Source organism: Seriola lalandi, unplaced genomic scaffold, assembly GCF_002814215.2.
Source record: "Seriola lalandi dorsalis isolate HSWRI2012SDOR001 ecotype SW California unplaced genomic scaffold, Sedor1 jcf7180002054529, whole genome shotgun sequence".
NCBI lineage: Eukaryota > Metazoa > Chordata > Actinopteri > Carangiformes > Carangidae > Seriola > Seriola lalandi.
Genome location: NW_019525082.1, coordinates 255,457 through 274,765, shown reverse-complemented (window position 1 = coordinate 274,765; position 19,309 = coordinate 255,457). Strand labels below are relative to the sequence as shown.

At 37.4% G+C, this 19,309-nt stretch overlaps 1 protein-coding gene across 5 annotated transcripts in view; it reads left to right on the top strand.

The window, feature by feature from the left end:
* The window catches only part of slc23a2 (solute carrier family 23 member 2), a 38,487-nt gene that overhangs the window by 8,084 nt on the left and 11,094 nt on the right, over nt 1–19,309 (top strand). For 2 of the 5 annotated variants that reach the window (XM_087176097.1, XM_087176098.1), the window contains exons 2-7: nt 10,495–10,712; nt 13,112–13,210; nt 14,094–14,210; nt 15,199–15,356; nt 18,757–18,845; nt 18,985–19,052. In XM_087176097.1, coding sequence (XP_087032223.1) covers nt 10,608–10,712; nt 13,112–13,210; nt 14,094–14,210; nt 15,199–15,356; nt 18,757–18,845; nt 18,985–19,052 — 636 coding nt within the window. In that variant the 5' untranslated portion in view covers nt 10,495–10,607. Of the gene's footprint in view, nt 1–7,260; nt 7,310–10,491; nt 10,713–13,111; nt 13,211–14,093; nt 14,211–15,198; nt 15,357–18,756; nt 18,846–18,984; nt 19,053–19,309 lie in introns of all 5 variants that reach the window. The other 3 variants (XM_023414463.2, XM_087176099.1, XM_023414462.2) reach the window with 2 other exon arrangements.

Sequence of the window (19,309 nt, the reverse complement as noted above, 5' to 3'; positions counted from 1 at the left end):
AACTGAAGTTGCAGCTATACTACATTACCGTAGTATCTCACCTCTATAGTACTACAGTACGTTGAACATCACTGCACTCTCATATTGCTCAGCCGCAGCTCTAACCTGTGTTAGTGTTGTAATGGAATACAATCACAACATTATCTCTGCGATAACCCACTTTTAATGTAACTGGGTATTTTTGTTTGTTGTAAAAACATTTAGTATCTGCATTAGTATCTTGGGTTAGGCATTTTAGCTGATCATGATGAAATTCTTAAGGGGCTGAATGAAGGTAATCTATCTCCACAGTTACTGTACAAGCAAATGAAAGTGGTTGTCCCGCTGAGCGCAACAGCAGGAATCTGCCTTGAGTAGGCTTAAAGGATTTCATCAACTTTAAGCAACAATGGATACCTTTTTAGTCTTAAACATCCCTGCTGGGCTTCATGGAAAAAATGCCCGAGGCTGTGGGTGGTGGAACAGCCTATAAGAAAAAGTGTACAGTTACAGTACAGGTCTACTGTAGGTGAGAATACATATCTAGCCTTCAACAACCACTTGTGTGCTGCTGATGGCATGCTGTGTTGTTGCTTTGAGAAAGGGAGAGAAATATAGTTAAAGGCTGAACATCTCTGTTCCCTGATCTGAATGTAACTGTCTTTTCCTGCTGCATGGAAGTCCTCCTGTTGTTGAACTCTAATAAAGAAAGCAGGAATGTTCTGGCTTTAGACCAGCCAAGTTATTAAAAAATGAAACCCCACAGTGTAAGTTAAGTTTTTTTGTTTTTTTTTTGTTTTTTTTTTAAATCTGGAACTTGACTAAATTTCCCAAACTAATGAAACTCATTAGTCATGTATAATCTTAATTGTACTTTCTCTGCACTGTTGTCATCATCACCCCTTTCTGACGGTTCCCCCCTCTTTGGTCCACACCGACATACAGTATATCAACAACTACTGGATGGTTTGCTTTGAAATTTTGTGCAGATGTTCATGGTGCGTAGAAGATGAATCTCATTGACTTTGATGATCTCATGACTTTTCATGTAGCGCCATCAGCAGGTTGATATTTTGGGCTTTTAGTAGAATATTTCAACTGGTGGATTTTTCCATTTAAATTTGGACCCATCAGTCCTTTGTGTTTAGTGCTATTTAGCAAATGTTAGCATGCTAACACGGTAAACTAAGACAGCGAACATTGTAAACATTACACCTCCTTAACATCAGTGTGTAAGCATTGTCATTGTGAACTTGCTGACATTAGCATTTAGCTCAAAGCACCACTGTGCTTGAGTACAGCTTCACAGAGCCATTGGCATGTCTGCAGACTGTTAGGCTTGTTGTTGAATCATGATTGGGTAAAGGAGGCACAAATTTACAATACACCCCAAAACTATTAGAAGTCTAGAAAGTGTTTTATTGATGGTTCCAAAAATGGTTTGATGCATAAATATTACAACAGACGACATCCATAAAATGTAGATTAGTTACATAAAATGACAGAAATTAATTAGAAGTCATAACTGCAGTAAATCCAAGTAATGGAAAATGGATGGAAATAAAAGTTCAAATGTAATGAAGACAAAATGCAGGGATCAGTGCCATCTTTACTTTGTTTTTATGAGCCGAGCTGTATATAAATCTGTTTCCTTTTTGAGCCTTGAAATCATTCCAGCTGTTTCTGATCAACACAAGTAAAGGCAGATATTTCAGTGTGTGCATGCACTGCCGAAAAAAGACAAAATCCAATTTAAGTGGCTCACTCAAACCAGTGAACTGCTCAGGGGGTAATTGAGTTACAAAACCAGAACTGTGCACGTGTACGTCTGTCTCTGGAAGCTATGTAACTGATGTCTTGCTAAGAGCTTTGGGTGTTTCTAAGTGACTGAATCATATTGATTGTTATTGGCACTGGCAGCTGCCACAGTAATCTGGTGTTATACAACAAATGAGCGTGTGCATTTCCCTGAAGTCAGAATCTGCTTGACTTGGGCAAAATACATGCTGAGACCAGAAAGAGGAAACCATGTGACATGAAGGGTCAAATGTCTGTGGGATTATTTTCGAACCAAAAACCTCACCAGGTGACTTCATACCATATTTGTTTCTTACCTTTCAGGCTGAAGACTGAACTTAGTGTTTCACAAATCTTAAGAAAATAAAACCATTAAGACATAGTTGACAGGTTACAGTTACAGTACATACTCACTTATCACATTTAAATACAATAAAACAAAACCAAGAAAACCTGGCTTTTAGTAAACCAGGCTAAAAAGGTTGAGATGCAAAACCAACTCTTGACCATGTCTAAATAAAATTTTACTGTGGGTGCATCAAGTGGAGTGATGTGTGATAACCTGAGATGGATGTATGAAAGTGGTAAACCATTAAAAGCCCTGTTAACTATGAATTAAAAGAAGAGTTTCACTGTCACGCTCTGTAGTTGTAGCAGGTTGAACTAAATTCAATCAGCAATTGTGAGAATTATTGAATTAATTTGGCAAAAAAAAATGTTGTTGCAGGTTCCAGTTTTTAAATAGTTAATGGCTGCTTTTCTGTCTGTGAAGACTCTGAGTCATCCAGGTCATGTTTATCCAAGAAAAGTTGAATCAAGGGCAGCAGGACCTGGTGCCAACTATTCAACTTTTCTTGGACTCATTTTCTCAGTTTTTTTTTTATATTACTGTAAATAGAAATTCTTTGGGTTTGGAGACAAAACAAACAATGACTTTGTAACTTTTTATTCCTTGTTTTCACTGTAAGCACTTTTATACATCTAAAAATAGAATTATTTTCTGTCGATTCAAATAATCAGCTGATCGTTGCAGCCGTAGTCACTGAACTGCTAAGACAAACTGTCTTATCTCCATTCACCTCTGTGCCACTGACAGGAAGCTGACCAGTGTAAACATGACCTTGCAGGCGTTTTACAATCCCCCCCCAACTTGCCCCTTATGGTGAAATATGAACCCCTCACGTGGAGCCTGTCACGTAAAAGTGTCGCCTGCCGTCACACGAGCAGAGGTAGACATGCGCCTTTTTAACATTATTTCAGTTCTTTACTTTAATTTGTAGCATCTTTTATTTCTTGGTTTGGATAGTTTCACAACAGTCGTGACATTACTTTAATGTGTGATTGACAGGTTAATTTATTTTTAATCAAACTTGAAAGGATGGAAACTGGCTCAGCTCTGTAGTGTTGAATGCTCATGGAATAATGCAGCACACACCTGGCTGTATATGTATTTTTCATTAATGAAATGTTCAATCAACTTGTTCTAAGTGACAATGAGAGAGGATGTTTATACATATCACACATTACAGATTACTAGGCCTACCAGTGATCACTACAAAACAGTAATGAAAACAGTGGACCTCAGTAATTCCATGTGCATTGACAGTATTAATATTACCTTAAAGTTAAACTTAAGTTTTACAGTTTAAAGCCTGTTTGTCACCTTGTTGACGTTAATAAATTCATATGTACTCATTTGTTTAAATATACACATGCACAAAGTAAATACAGTTCTTGTGTAATTTTACTAGGAAAACAGGAAACAAATTTTCTATTTTTTTTATTATTATTTTTTTATCTACTGGGTTGAGCCTGGTGAGCTGTCTTATTAGTTCAAGTTGCTCTGGCTCATACAGCTGTGGAAATGTTTAATTACAGTACACCAGGGCTAACTTGGAACCATAACATCCTGTGGGTTTGTTTTTTATCTGAGGTCTTTTGTAATAGAAATGGACCTTAACAGCCTTTTTTTCTTTCATCAGAAAATTATTATTATTTTTTTTATTTAAAATTTTTTTTTTGTAACTCTTTCAATGCTTTGCTCATGAAGTACATGTCTACTTTTATATATATTTTTTTTTTTTTTTTTTTTTTTTTTTTTTTTTTTTTTTTTTTTTTTTTTTTTTTTTTTTTTTTTTTTAAATGCAGTTTTAAGTCTTGTAGCTTGAAGTAATAGATTATAAAACAGAAATTAGAGGAGGCAGATTGGTTTCAGCTGAGGCTTTGTTCTTGCCAATTGGACAACAAAGTTCTCCTTTTGGTTAACGCTGTTTACCCACAGAAAATGCACAATAACGTTGTAGTGCATTTACCAGCAAACCGCTTCAGTCTTTGGTATTTAATGCAGTTGTAAGTAATAATTTTGATCTGAGTGGCTGCTAAAATGGATTGCCTCAAAGAAAACTTTGACACTAGAGAAATATTGATTTTTTTCGATTTTTCCCGCCTTTTCATTATTGTACAAACTTTGAATCCTTTAACATTTCAGTGATATAACTGAGACTCAAACCTTGTAATCCACAAACTCTCTGAGGCTCCCTAACAAACTGCATATATAGTGAAAATGAGGAAAAGCTAGAGACTTCCCTGTTGTTGCTAAGAGAGAAGGTGAGCTGATATCACTGTTACATCAGCTGCAAACACAGGTCAGTCCAGATCAGGTTAGCTGTTTTTTGAAATTTTTATTTAGAAATGATGAACAGTGCATACAATATACATTTCAGTTGGATCTATTCTGTGTATTGTTTGTTGCATCTTAGGGATTTTGATCATAATTGTGCTGCTCTTCTGTTGTACCTTATTGTAAACTTGAATATCCTTTGGTCTGGACTGTTGGTCAGACAAAACAAGCAAAATGAAGGTGTCGTCTTGGCTCTGACAAATTGTGATGACAATTAAAATGTTTTTTTTAACATATTGCACATTAAACAATTAATTGAGAATGTAATTGAGGTCACGCTCCATGTAAATGAGAATAATTGTTGTAGCTTTAGTATTAAGATGTTGTTTTATATTGTGAATTTGGTCCCTGACAAAGATCTCTGATTGAAACGTTGTGTTTTCAGTGGATTTAGTTCCACTCAGTCTGAAAATCCTCAGATGTGTAAGTTTTCATGACCTCAGATGGTTTTTCTTGAAGGTATTGAAGCCAGTTCTCACACAGTAAATCACTCTAATCCCGCTGCAGGCTCAACTTAGTCCAGACTTAAGGACTGAACTACAGACTAACACCTGGAGGGGACGGAGCTGATTTTCACATGAATGCACACTCTGTCAAATTTAGCACTTGAGATGAAACCGCCAATGCAAACATCTGGTGTGAAGGCCCACACATGACACGGCACAAGCCTGCACAGGATCCACAGATCATGTTACCATGGTTATAGATACAGGTGGTAACTCTGTCCACCAGCTAGTGTATTCTGGGATGGGTTAAAATTACCAACGCAGTTGTCTTTGTTCCTCGCTTTTGTCTTCTTCTCTTCTTTTCTGTTCTCTTGTTTTCTTTTGCTGAAAAACACACTTTTCCTGCTTTTATTCTTTTATATGTTGTCTTTTACATAATGTGAAAAGTAATGTTGATGGAACTGCAGATTTCCTCTTACATAATCACAAAAACTCACTTTCAGTTCTTTCTTCTCTCGCTCCAGTTCCCCATGTCTCCTTTGTTTTGTCGTGTGTGTGTGTGTGTGTGTGTGTGTGTGTGTGTGTGTGTGTGTGTGTGTGCACACGCAGATTCCCCGTCAACACCAAAAGACAGAAAACACAGGGATTAGACGAGGACAGTGTTTTCTGTCTCTTGGGCAACAGTGGAAATTGGCATTTGAGGATGTCATGCTACAGTAGCATGGCTCTCCTTCACCCAGAGGCTGCTGGGATACTCTCTGTCACACTCCACATCTCACTCCTGGCTCACAGTACTTGGAGTGCCACAGGGTGGTCAGCACTCGGGTCAGTTATGTGCTGTACACAGTATTCACTGGTCAGAAAATTACTTGTCGAGAGAAGCACTCACTTTCTATGGATATTTGTAATCACGTGGAATTATTAGAGGATTACAGCTTTGCAGCTATATCATTAACGTAATATCTTTGGCATTTGCACTATTGATCAGGTAAATCAGACATTGGAAGACGTCAACAAGGGATCTGTTCTGTGTCTGTGGAAATGGTTTCATTGATAATGAAAATAAGCATTAGTTGCAGCCCTAATAACAAGGCTCTTATTTTTAGGCATCATTTTGATAACAGTCCATGGCTTCTACTAAACCTGCTTTCTGGAATCCCCACAGATTATCTAAACCAATTTATTTGGGCGTGAATCCAGAAGTGAGAACAATTTTGCTAATAATTCTTCATTGAATGGGGAAAATTGGATTCTCCAATGATTGAATTCTCTAAACTTTTATTTCCTGATTTGATTTTCTCCTGTGGTGGATATTCTGGTGAAGCACAGAAATGAAAACACAAACACTGTCTGAGTGAAGATTAATGAAAAATGATTATTGATCAATGAGGGGACAAGGCTCACACAAGGTTGGCACGTGTCATTCCTTGTCCCAACAACACGGAGTCAGATTAACCCTTTTATTAGAACAAGAAGTGGTGGACACGGACTGGTCGAGATAGATTTCACCTTATGTTTACAACCGATAACAAACAACTAGGAGACATACATTTGCATATCTACTGCTTTCAAGTTGTTATAAAGTTACTTAAAAACTTAACCCACATGCAACCTTTCAGATAACCTCTGACTGTTATATAATATATATGATAGTGGGCCTTTTCAACACTTTTGCTGCTAATGATCCACTCAGTGTCACAGGAGAAACAATTAGTCAACTCATCGATTATTCAGTCAACATAAAAAATGAATCGGCAACAATTTTGATAAGTGATTTATCTTTTTAGATATTTTTAGTTTAGAACATTTTGCTACTTAAAGCTTATCGAGTGTGGTGACTTGTGCTGATTTGTCTTGTCATATCTGGTGCCCTCAGGTAATTTTGAGTTTAAATCCCTGGTTTGAAACTTGCATGATCATATGACTGCTCATGTTTCCTCTCCTGTGGATTTCCTTTTTGTGATATGGCCACATTTCCAGATCTTAACTTGATGATTAAATGTTGCATAACCCCGAGGATTGTATCACTTCTTGAACATAAACAAAGCTTATTAAAGGCTCTTTTTCAAATATTAACATGTTAATCATGACTAGCATCTGTGACAGAGACTGGTTTCTTTTTTTTTTCTCTTTTATCCCTAAAATCACCTGCTCCCTCTATAGGTCACACTAATAACTTATGCTTGTGATTAAATGCTGTCTGTCAAATTAACTTATGTCTCACCTCCCTCCTCCTTATCCTTTACCCTTCTGCCTCTCTCCTCTCTGCCTCCTCCCCCATCTCTTCTTCTTTCCTTTTATTTCCTCCTTTTCTTCTTCTTCTTCTACCTCTCCCTCTCTCTTGCCCCTTCCACACAGATGCTCCCAGCCGCCCAGCTTGACAAGAGTGATGGGATGTGTCAACTAGGTATTACACCTATCCCAACATTTTACACCGAGAGCAGGGAGACTGGCTGGATGGGAAAAGATTATTTTATTTTGGGGTCAGGGGAAAAAAAAAATATACGAAAAGGGAATGTGACCTAGAAGAACGGTGGTGACGAGGCACAGTACAGGTGATGCCAGGTAGGCATCTTCTGAGATGTCCATTAAAGTCTTTTACTGACATGTGCGGTTATGCACAAGTAAAGCATGGAATTAGCACAAAATAGATCTACTGTACTGTCGTGTCTACTAGTTTTGCTAAAGACATCTGCGCTTAACAATTTAAAGAATACATTTAAAATTGCCAAGTGTTTTGGGATGTAATTTCATTGCCTTTCATAGACAGGAAATGTGAGGGGAGATGGACACGACGCATCAAAACTCAAGCTGGGCATTTGTGATTCTATGGTCGCTGTTTTTAAGGCCCAAGGCTTTTAGGATGCCCCTCTTCTTTTTTTTTTTTCTTTTTTTTTTTTATTATTTCGAATAGATTATCTCCAGGCCTTTTTGGGTTGTCTCCATGGCGACTGCCAAAAGTCACATTATTAACAACTGTTTAACAAGCTGTAAGAAAGTTAAGTTATACTTAGAATCACAGCTCTTACAGTTTGAAAATGGCTCTTTTTAAAATCATGATTTTGATCTAAAATGACTAATCATTCAGTCTTATTGTTTTTTTTTTTTTTTTTTTTTTTTTTTTTTTACTAGCATTAAGAGTTTTTTTTAAATATACTGTATATTTGGTCATTTTTATCTTAGTTTTAGCCAATATACCTGTGAATTACATTGATTGTAGACAGAAGCGCTCCACAAACATTTTTTTTTCATATTTATTGGATTTTTAATTCTTCCAAAGGCACAAACAAAGCAAAGGATGTCGCCGCCCTAATATCAGTACTATACACATCCATAATTAAAAACGGGTAGCAAAGGAAAGGAATAATATAAACAACTGTGTACATAGTTAATTGGTTTTAATGCTGTAATACAAAAGGAGTTGGTTTGGTAACTTGGTTTCTAAGTAATGAATGAGATGACCTTTTAAATAATGAAGCCGCTTTTCATCACAGTGGGAGGAAGGAAACTGGATCCAACAAGTTCACTCTTCACTGACCTGTAAGACTTTATTCAGAGGGCTTAGTAAACATTTAACATTATTACCTCAGTGATCCAGTATAACTGTCTTTTGTGTTGCAACACTGCTTTTGCAGTTAATCTGTCAGTGGACCCTGATGAATCTAGCACAGTATTTGTTTGTGATGTGGTTTCATTTAAAGTGATGGTTCATGAGCTGCCTAATGCCATCTTCAATCAGAATCTCAATCAGAAAATGTTGTTCAAAGACCAACGTCGTGTGAACATGCTCACAGTTTTATTAACTCCAGACAGAGGTGTTGGAGATGTAACCTCAGCTTGAGTCATCCACTGTGTGGCTATCTTTTATACTGAATATTTTTTAATTTTTTTTTTTCACATATTGTACACCAAACCATTCTGCAATTTTTGTCAGAGAATAGTTGGTTAGTTATTTCAGTTTTACTTGTTGAGGAACTCTCCTTTAGATCAAAATGTCTTTTATAAGAGCGACCCGAGCCTGTATTTTTTAAAAATGCTGAAAGTAAAAATTCAGAGTTGAGTGAAAGATGAAAGTAAGAATCCTTCACTTTTACTCCTGTTTCCAAACTTATGAATAAAAGCTTTTTCTCAGACTTCTTTTAACTCGGAAGTTTCAGAGCTCCAGAGCTGCAGTACAGAAACTGAGCTGAGCGTGCCTTTGTTTTCTGTCTGATGATAATTATAACTGAAGCTCTATAGCTAAGAATAGACTAGTTTTAGTTTATTACTTGTATTTGACTGTTTGATAGGATGTTGCACTGCTTTCTGGCATCAATTTCATTTGCACTAAGCATCTTCACTTCTGCACTTGTCTACACTCAGTGTGGTTCTAAATCCTCTTTTATTTCTGACATGCCTCTCGTCTACCAACAGCAGGATATCAGAATTTAGTTTCCCTTTCAGCCAATTTCCTCTTATTACATCCCTATTTATACATTATACTTTTGTTAGATTGGTATCCATTACCACACTAATTATTCGAGGAGATTTAAACATTTCACACACATAAAATGAACGTGAACTTGGTCACTATATATCTCTGATTGACTGTTCCTTCTCTGAATATACTATATATGTAAACACATAGTGATGCGATCACATGCTAGTGACAGTGATTATTAAAAACCACAAAGTTCTGGGATGGTTCAGTGTCGCGTCGCTTTGTTTAGTTTCACACAAACAAAAGTAACACACATGCAACCGCCAATCCTTTATATGCCTCCTTTTTCATCACCTCTCAGCTGTTTCTGCTCCTCTTCTGTCAAAAGATTGTCCATGTTTCACTCTTTCTCCAAATACTAGTGTAATCTCTCTTTGCCCCGTTTCTTCTCGTCTCCACAAGACAATGATCTGCTCGCAACATGAAAATTATTTCTCAATTAATCTGTTGACTATTTGATAACAATAGATGCAGGTTTGCAACAATCATTTTCAGTATCTGTTAATCTGACAATTATTTAATCAGTTAATTGTTTGGTTTGTGAAATGTCAAAAAAGATAATTATCCTTTTTTAAAGGCCAAGGTGATGTCTTCAGATTGATAGTTATGTCTAATGGTTCAAAACCGAAAGATGCTCAGTTTACTTTAACATGGGGCAAAGAAAGTGGGCAAATCCTTTTATCTGAGAAGCTCGAATCACTTAAATCTTGGCAAGTACGCTTGAAAAATGACTTCATTATTAATCAGTTATCAAAATACCTGATTAGCATTCCCAGCTCAAGATTAGTTAATCCTCTAGTCAAGTTTCCAGAGACAAAACGGGAGTCTTAAAAGTGCTTTAATAATCTGCTTAACAACCCAAAAACCTACAACAGCCCAAGAAGCAACTGATGATAAATGTTTGCAGGTAACATACTCCTGCCGTCCAGAATGGAGAAGAAAAACAAAACAAACCTGAGATAGGTTTTTCCAATCAACAAGAGGCCTGGCAGCCTCTCAGGCTCTGTGTGATGTGATCAGACCTTCACAATGAAGTCAGGATATTAGATCCCTTAATGTTATAAATCAAGATAATAATCTCTCTCTTTATCTGTCTCTATTTCTCAAAGCAGACGAGGCAGTCCTGGACGATGTAATCGGACTGAAGGATTCATCTGCAGTGTTCACACCAGAGCGAGACAGAGGAGGGACAGAGAAAGGGGAAGAGGACGTCGAAGGCACAAGGATGGGAGTGGGGAAGAACACCACCTCCAAGTCGATGGACAGCAGCAGTGAGGGGGGAAGATATGAAGAGGAGAGCAAACACGGCGCAGATTTCTACCCTATACCGGTACATAACCGTTCAATGGCCTTTGTTCATCGTTTTAAAATTTTCCCACAGTGACAAAACCACAGATCTGGCATGGACATGCTTAGTAAGCTCATAATGAAAAAATGTCAAAGACAGGGTTTGGCCAATGTGCTCACAACTTTTTAAATACTCTCACCCTCCTTCTCATCTACCCGTCTCTTTCTCTTTCTCAGACTCTCACTCAGATTTGGCATTGCTTTTTTTCTTGGAATGTATTTGTGTGAGCGGACGGCCAGAGTACACACACAAACTGTCCACTTCATGGCCAGTTGGTGCGTGCTGCTGCTGCTGCAGCAGTTCAGTCCGTCCATTTCCTTTGTTTGTCCGCTTGGCTCCAGGCCGGTGCTTCATCTAGGTCAAAAGGCAAAATGACAACAATGGAAATTCATAAATCACACACGGGGACAAACACAAATCTGTGCTTTATTATAACTGCTTGTTTTTTTGTTTTGTTTTTTTATAAATCCAGTGGTGGTCTTTAACTAGATACTTCTATTCAAGTTCTGTATTTAAGTACTATTTTAAGGTTTTTAGAATAAAATGGAACATGAGAATGATTTGGTGCTGCAACATCAGTAATGTGGCTGTTGTCTCAGATCGTTTTTCCGTGTTGATCGGCGTTCCAGAGATCATAAATCCTCCCTGAGTCTGCTGCCACTGCAACCCCGCCCTGGATAAGCAACGAAAAAAAGTGGACGTTTGAACTTTCACGTTCATGGAGTAATTAGATTTTACGATGCTTTATAGTTGCGTGCCACTAAATTAAAGAAGTATTTAACTTTTTACTCCACTGTAATTATTTATACTGCTGATTAAGAAACATTGTTACGGATTTATTTCACAAAGTGTATATAAAGCAGATAAAATTACCTCCACTTGACACTGTAACTCCTGAAAACTGTAATCGGCATTTTCATCTTGGAAATAGCTCTAATGAGAATGTGAAACAGGTTGCTTATAGTGACAAACACCCATCTCTGCAGTTTCCCTCACTTCCTCCTTAGCTTTATGGTGTCTTTCAGCTCTTTGTTTTGGTTTTCTGATTTGCAGCTTTCCTGTTTTTGTTAATGCTGAAAAAAGTATCGAGTAGTGGTTCAACAGCATCATAGATGGGCAACAAAAAGCTTTAATGAAGCCACTGACTGACACCTGCCTGGAACAACCCGGCACACTGACAAAGTTAGCAGCTAGCTGATGAACACAGTGGAGCACTTAACAGTAAGGAGTTGGTAGAGATCAAAATGGCGTTGGATAGCCAGTGAACTTGTGTCCGTCTGCTGTCTGGAAACATGGATCTAATTGAATGCTATTGGTGCCGTATCTGCTGGAAGTGTCAACAGACAACTGCTGACACATTCACCATTATCAACTACAATGTTAGTCCCCAAAAAAATCTGTCAATACAGGCTTAAGTAAAGGATCTGAACACTGCTTCCGCTGCACAAAACAAAGATAAAACTTTCCACAGAGCTGTGACAGTGACCTTGAAGTGTGCTGGTTTCCTTTAGAAACTAAGTTAAGAACAATCGCAGGGCTTCTCCTGTGTCATTATCTGAAGCCGTTCTGTAAAACACAAAGGGAATGAAATACGATACTCGCCTCAAGTTTCCCTCGCAGTTATTATGTCCCATTGAAGCATTGTGCGGAAATGTTTGTCTCCCTCTACAACTTCAGGGTTATAGACATTCATTTCCAGTATTTGAGGAATTCTTCTTACACATACAGAGACTCTGCTGCTCATTCTTTAATCTAGTGGGCTTGGCATGTGAACAAGGCAGACTATGTTTACATGTTGGAAAACACACGAGTACATTCAAAGCTCAGTCCCCTCCCTGAGATTTTTCTCAGAAGGGAATGTGGGGCTGTACAGTAAAAACTGGCTTGTGATAAAACAACTTGTAACAACACGAAGACAGATGTGGCAGTTGGCAGATTAACATTTTTGCATGCTTCCATTTCTTTGCATATTGTCCCTCAGGCTCAGAAACATTCAAGTATTCAAGTACATCAGCTTTAAATGTAATACAAAGTGATTTTTATCCTAACAGTGTGTTCCTTTTTCCTCACTCTTTTTTATTTATTTATTTATTTTTTTAAATGATCTTCCCTTTGTTGACTAACTTGACATAGATATATTTGGAGACATACACAGGAAAATCACACGTTCGCACACCTACTTTGCAGAAGACATTTGTTTGTAAGGCAGCAGGTTTGCATACAGTAGGAAACGTTGTCATGTCGACGCTCCCAAATCTGGTTCATCCTTTTTCTTTATCGCATGCTGTAATAATGATTGTTTTTTTATATATATATATATATATATATATATATATATATATATATGATATTTAAAATCAAAATGCATTTATGTGTTTTAGGTGGTGGTTAACGGAGTTGGTGGTGCCAATGGAGACCAGGATACTGAGAACACAGAGCTGATGGCCATTTACACTAAAGATAATCAAGGAGCAGAAAAGGTAATTCAAAAGAAAACATGCAGAAACATAATCCTTGTGTGCTTCACCTGTCATTCAAAATTATAATTTACTCTCACATAAATCTCTGAGTGACACATAGTCACACTTTTCAAAAAGATTACTCATACAGTCATGTGCTCAAACTTGTGCTGCACACTGTAATTTATTTTAATCACAGTTGGCATCACTCATTGACGGTCTGTTTTTCTTCATTCACTTTTCCCATACATCCTATAAATAGATTTATTTATTTATTATTTTACTTCAGAGTAGTAGCGGTACCAATCTGTGAAAATTTACGGTTACAGTAAAAGTCCTGCATTCGAAATTTTACTAAAACTATAATTACCAGCAAAACGTTTGACAGAATGGCCTATTTCCAAAGTTATATATTATTGTGAGTATGTATATTTATAACATTAAAACTGCAAATAGCAGAAAAGTGCTGATGAGGTGTGGACCACAAAGAAAAGTCTGACTCATCTTCGCTGTTATCTTCCCTCTTTCATCTGTGTGTGCTTTTGTCTTTGTCACTGTGACTGTGCATTTTTCTTTGCCAATCAACAGATATCATCTGTTGCACTCTTTCATACATACATTTTTCTTTTTTTTTTCTTTTTTTTTTTATGTGCAGTTGTTTTCATTCATAAAATTCAGCCCTCCTAGTATCTGCTCACATGTTTTTCTTACATCAGCATTTTGGTTTCATTTGGTGTCATCTGACAGTTATTTTCCTGTACTTCTGCAAAACCTAAAATTCTTTCAGAATATACACTACTCTGGGCCTTAACACAGAGCACAGTGCAGAGGACAAAGTAAACATGTCAAGAAGGTTATGAATTATGAAGATATCCTGCTTCTTTGTGTGTCACTGTGTATGTAGAGCTCGATGTCTGAGACGCTGGACAGCACAGACAGTACGGACGCAAGGAGGATGGATATGATCTACACCATTGAAGACACCCCTCCCTGGTACCTGTGTGTGTTCTTAGGCTTACAGGTAATCTTTTTGTTTGTATTGTTGTTTTTTGTTTTGTTTTTACCTGACTAACAGATCAGGCTGTGCCAAACACTTTTAATATGTTAGCACTTATCACTGTGTAGTGTTTTTCTTCCAACCGACCATCCCCAGTATGCATTACATAACTGGGCACCAGACACAAAAATAGGATATTGGTAGTTCATTGGTTAATGTCCTCACTGTGTGACCTCAGTGTGTTTGTATTTGACACTGGACTTTTGTTCTCTGTCACTTCCCTCTGTCTCGTAGTCATTACTGAGTTCTAATGTATCTGTGAAATACAACAGGAAAATGGCCAAATGTAAAATACCCTTCGAACACTAAGGGAGCTGTCCTTTAAGTTGTTTTATTTAGGGATTACTTCCATTAAACATCACATAGTGTAGAATATTGTGGCTTAATGCTGGTGTCCTCAGGATTGTCTGGCTCCAGGAATACCAATCAAATGAATGGCCTTTCTGTTAGGACAGATTAGCAAAGACCAACAGATAAAGTGGGTAAGTGCAAACTGGTTCTCTGACAACTAAAGAAAATAAATAAACATTAGCTATTCATTACCATGTGTATTAATAATTCAACAAATTGAAATTTATCCAACTTCAAATGTTGTCCAAACATACGCATGAAACTATAACTTAACCACCGCATTACTAAACATAGACTTCATTCATTAAACTGTCAAACCAAACTTGCAATTCATTGACATTTAAACTACATACCATCCAAGCTATTAAAGGAAAATTAACCATGATTATCCAAATCCTTTCTGGGAGCATCAGAGCTTGGTACAGAGATGAACTGTGTTTAAAGTATGAGTTAGACTCTTGAGTTATGGCCATTTAAATGTATAATGTTGTTTCAGATGATTTTATGTAAAGGGGAATACCCATAGATTTTCCATGACCACTCATGTGTCATGGTTACAGATACACACATACACACTGACTCTGGCGTCTTGTCTTTGCAGCACTACTTGACGTGTTTTAGTGGGACGATCGCTGTGCCATTCCTCCTCGCTGAGGCCATGTGTGTCGGATTCGATCAGTGGGCCACGAGTCAGCTCATAGGGACCATCTTCTTCTGTGTGGGGATCACCACCCTGCTACAGACCACACTGGGCTGCAGGTACTCGCACAGACACACCCACAGCAACACTACATCACATGGAGGCAGGGAAAGGCTTTGAATAAAAAACACTCCCCAGTCATGCAGCAGTACATGACAATGCAGCTTTTCTTTCGGTTGTACATTTTATTATGTCTTTCAATGTCTTTCACTTCCTCATCGCCTCTTTCTCAGGCTAACTGCAGCTCTTCTTAAAAAGTCTTAAAAATACACTGAATTCAGTTCCATGGAAAAAGTCATTAGAAAATATTAAAAACCTTAAATTTAATTCACAAAGGTCTTAAAAATATTTTTTCTTGCCTGCCGTAGACGGTAACAGTTGTAACTTTTGGCTGTCAGGAGACAGTAGCTAGGAGGCTCATTGACTCCACCAGGAGTCCATTTTACCAAAGACTTAAATTAACAAATTAATAATTTATTTTAGAATTGGTCAATCCATCAGTTTCTGTCAATGATCTGGGTCCAGACATGTGTGGATTGTAAAACAATGGGCATAGATGAGGGAAAGGCCCTCAGTCCTTCCATAAATCAAAATGTTATAGAGTAAGTCAATTAAATATTAAGTAACTTCAAAAAGAGGCTCTTTGCCCCACAGACCTTTTCTGTGATTCATACGAGGATCCATGTTAATTGATTAATCATAGCACTAGTAATTATTGTCACATATAGCTGAGAAGTACTGGCAAAAATGTGAAAACAATGTCTTTTTGATTGTTTTCTGTCATTCTTCTGTGAAAAAAGGTGTTGTAATTACATTCAATGCAGTGTTTAAAAAAAGTCTTAAATTTTCTCTCTTCCTCCGCTTTCTTCCACTTTCTCTCTTGTCATTATGTACCACTTAAAGACACGGGCAACATTAAGTTTCTTTTTCTCCAGTCTTCAGCTTAAATGTCACTCCGGAGTGGGTGTAAGTGTGTCTTCACACATTTGAGTACATGCTTACATGCCCTTTCTTGTCTTGGTACGTTCCCAGAATTGTAAAACAGTCGGTTTTTAAATATAAATTTGTATTGAAAGTACCTCACAGTTAAATTGAGACAGCATATATTATACGTCTTACTTTTTAGAGGGAGAGATTTTTATTCTGTCGCAGTTGTCTTGTATATATGTTTTCTATCGGAATATGATGAGGTAATAGTATTTTAACTTCCTCGTTTTGTTCATGTGACTGCAGTTGTCACGCGCAGCTGAGACTTCTTCTTTTGTTGGAATAGAAAGTAGTTCATATTCTATCAATTGAGACAACAGAACAGCAGCTCATAAAGTTCCAGAAACTAAAGACATGGGCCGTTTGACTGGATGCCAGAGGAATGAGCTACATGTGGTTCTACTGTTGCATCACTTCTGGGCAAGCAGTGTGAATTACGCTGAAGCTTTAATTGATTAAACACACAGATGCATCTTTGTCATCAACCTATTAAGCAAAAGGGATGACTCTGCTCTGGGATACACAAGTAAGCGCATGTCAGGAATACCTCATTTCATCCCGTTTCTCACAGATTTATTACACTCTGTTAGTCTAAGATGCCTTGTTCTCACTGCTTACACACATTCCCCTTCATGTTCTTTTCCCCCTCTGTCTTCACTTTACATCGATATGCCTTGATCTGGAATCTGTTCATCTCTGCAGTTCACCACATTTCACGTTCAATTGGTTTTTGCTCTTATGTAACGTTGATCGAACATTATGTGATCCAGTTTTGTGTGTGTGTGTGTTTTATAACCAGTCATTCACCTGCTTCATTTCATGAGAATTTCATCAGTTCCATCATTTCCCCATAAAATATCAGCTGACATGAGAAATTACCTGTTGCCATGGATATTATCCCATCTATCAGATTGGTATTTCAATGAAAGCCAGGTCATGTTAGCATGAGGTGTTATTTTTCTTTCATAAAAGAATAGCAGTTCAGTGAGGTAAACTCACTGCTTCCATCTTTGTAATAAAACTAATCTTTCCATCATGTTGTGGCAGATTCTCAGTGTCTCATTATTGTTCCCTGTGTGACGCAGCAGCCAAATCGCCTCATTCAGACAAACCCAGACAGACACAGTCGCTCAATGTTCTTTTTGACACCAGCTCGATGGCCTTGACCGAAGCCTTAGTGAAAATAGTGCACAACACTGTCCTGACTACTTCTTTTCTTCCTATCCCATTTTCCTGAAGGTGATATCTCAGCCTTGAGGGAATTTCATTACGTCTGACACAAACGTTTACTCAGACTCAAGGATGAACAGATTAGAATTTGTGGTCAAAGGTCAAGGTCACTGTGACCACACAAAAGATGTTTTTGGCCATAACTCAAGAATTCATTCTCTGATTATTACAAAATTTCACATAAATGTCTAATAGGACATACACAATAAGTGCAAAAACACTTTGGGCCATTATTCAACCTTGTACCTCAGGAACAGAAGTGGAGATTGTGATCATATAGTTGGTGGTTACAAAAAAATCGAACAAAACGTGGAAAATGCCTTTAACCCAGTGGGACTGATTGATTGATCATGGCCGTCTTTCCTCATGAGGCTTTAATGTGAAACATCTGTTTCCCATTTTTGTCAGTTCTTCTAAATTTTCTCATGCTCAGTGATTTCATCTCTTTCCTTTTGAACTGTGCATAAAAATATCTAAATTTTCTTTGCTTCAAGGCTAGACGAGCCTTCAGACTTTGGTAGGCGTACTTTTCCCAGCGTCAAAATAAGGAACAATTATGTCATGAAACTCTATTTGGACACGTACAAAAGTCACATTTTCAAAAAGTGAATTTTGAAATGAAATATGAATAAAAAGTGGCAGCCCAAGCAGCTACAATTTCTTGGGAGTTAAAGGAATATTCCACTGATTCAGTATTTCAACATTTCTTAAATGATTAAACAAAGAAACTGTCAAAATTGCTGCAGCAGCAGCCAAGACATCCTCACTTTTTTTAGCCCGTAATACAGTATGGCTGAAGCTCTGGACCGTTCCCATAATGCAGCATCTGTTATTAGCCTGGTAAATGCTCACGCCTTTCAAACATTTAGATTTTCTGCAAACATTCAATAATATAAAAAAAAAAAAAAAAAATTTTAGATGCCACTTAATATTTGCCTCGTCATAACAACAACAGAGAAATTTTCTGTTCAGTCCAGCTTCCAGGAAACTCTGGCAGAGGGTGATGGCTGTCAAAAGTCCAGGGGGACTCTCACACTGAGTGAATGAGATTGAAATAAATGAGAATAATTACTAGCAAGAAAAGAATAAAGACAATGGAAGTGATGTACCCAGGTGGCTCTACACAGAAAATCTCTTTTTATCTCTCTCTGTTTTACATATAACGATATATATATATAATACTTGATATAATTATTGAGGCTTTTTAATTTCATTACTGAACAATGCTTTCTTTGTGTTCAGGCTGCCATTATTCCAGGCCAGCGCTTTTGCCTTCCTCGCACCAGCCAGAGCCATCCTGTCACTGGACAAATGGAAGTGTAATAGTACAGGTAACTTCTCCTTCTTCTTCTGTCTCTCAAACGTCCCAACGTCAAAAAGCTGTCGGCCTCAAAACAGCTCCACACAGGATTAGCTGGTTTATATTTGCATGCTCCAAATTGATAACTAGAGTTTTCTTTACACAACCAGATGTTCCAGCACTGAATGGCACAGAGCTCTTCAACACAGAACACATCTGGCATCCCAGGATACGAGAGGTGAGAAAACTTGAGACAAATGAAAACTCATGCAGATAGCAGACAGTAAAACTGGATAGAAGATGATGAAAAAGTGCTCTAAAACATATCTTTGTATGGTATATTTGCAATGATGAAAGGAAGAAGCTGAACTCAAAGTAAACATTGGCATAAGATGTTATTCAACTTAACTTATGCAACTCATTACACAAAGTTTTGCACAACTATAGTTGAATAACATGTCTGTTTGGTTTTTTTTTTTTTTTTTTTTTTTAAGC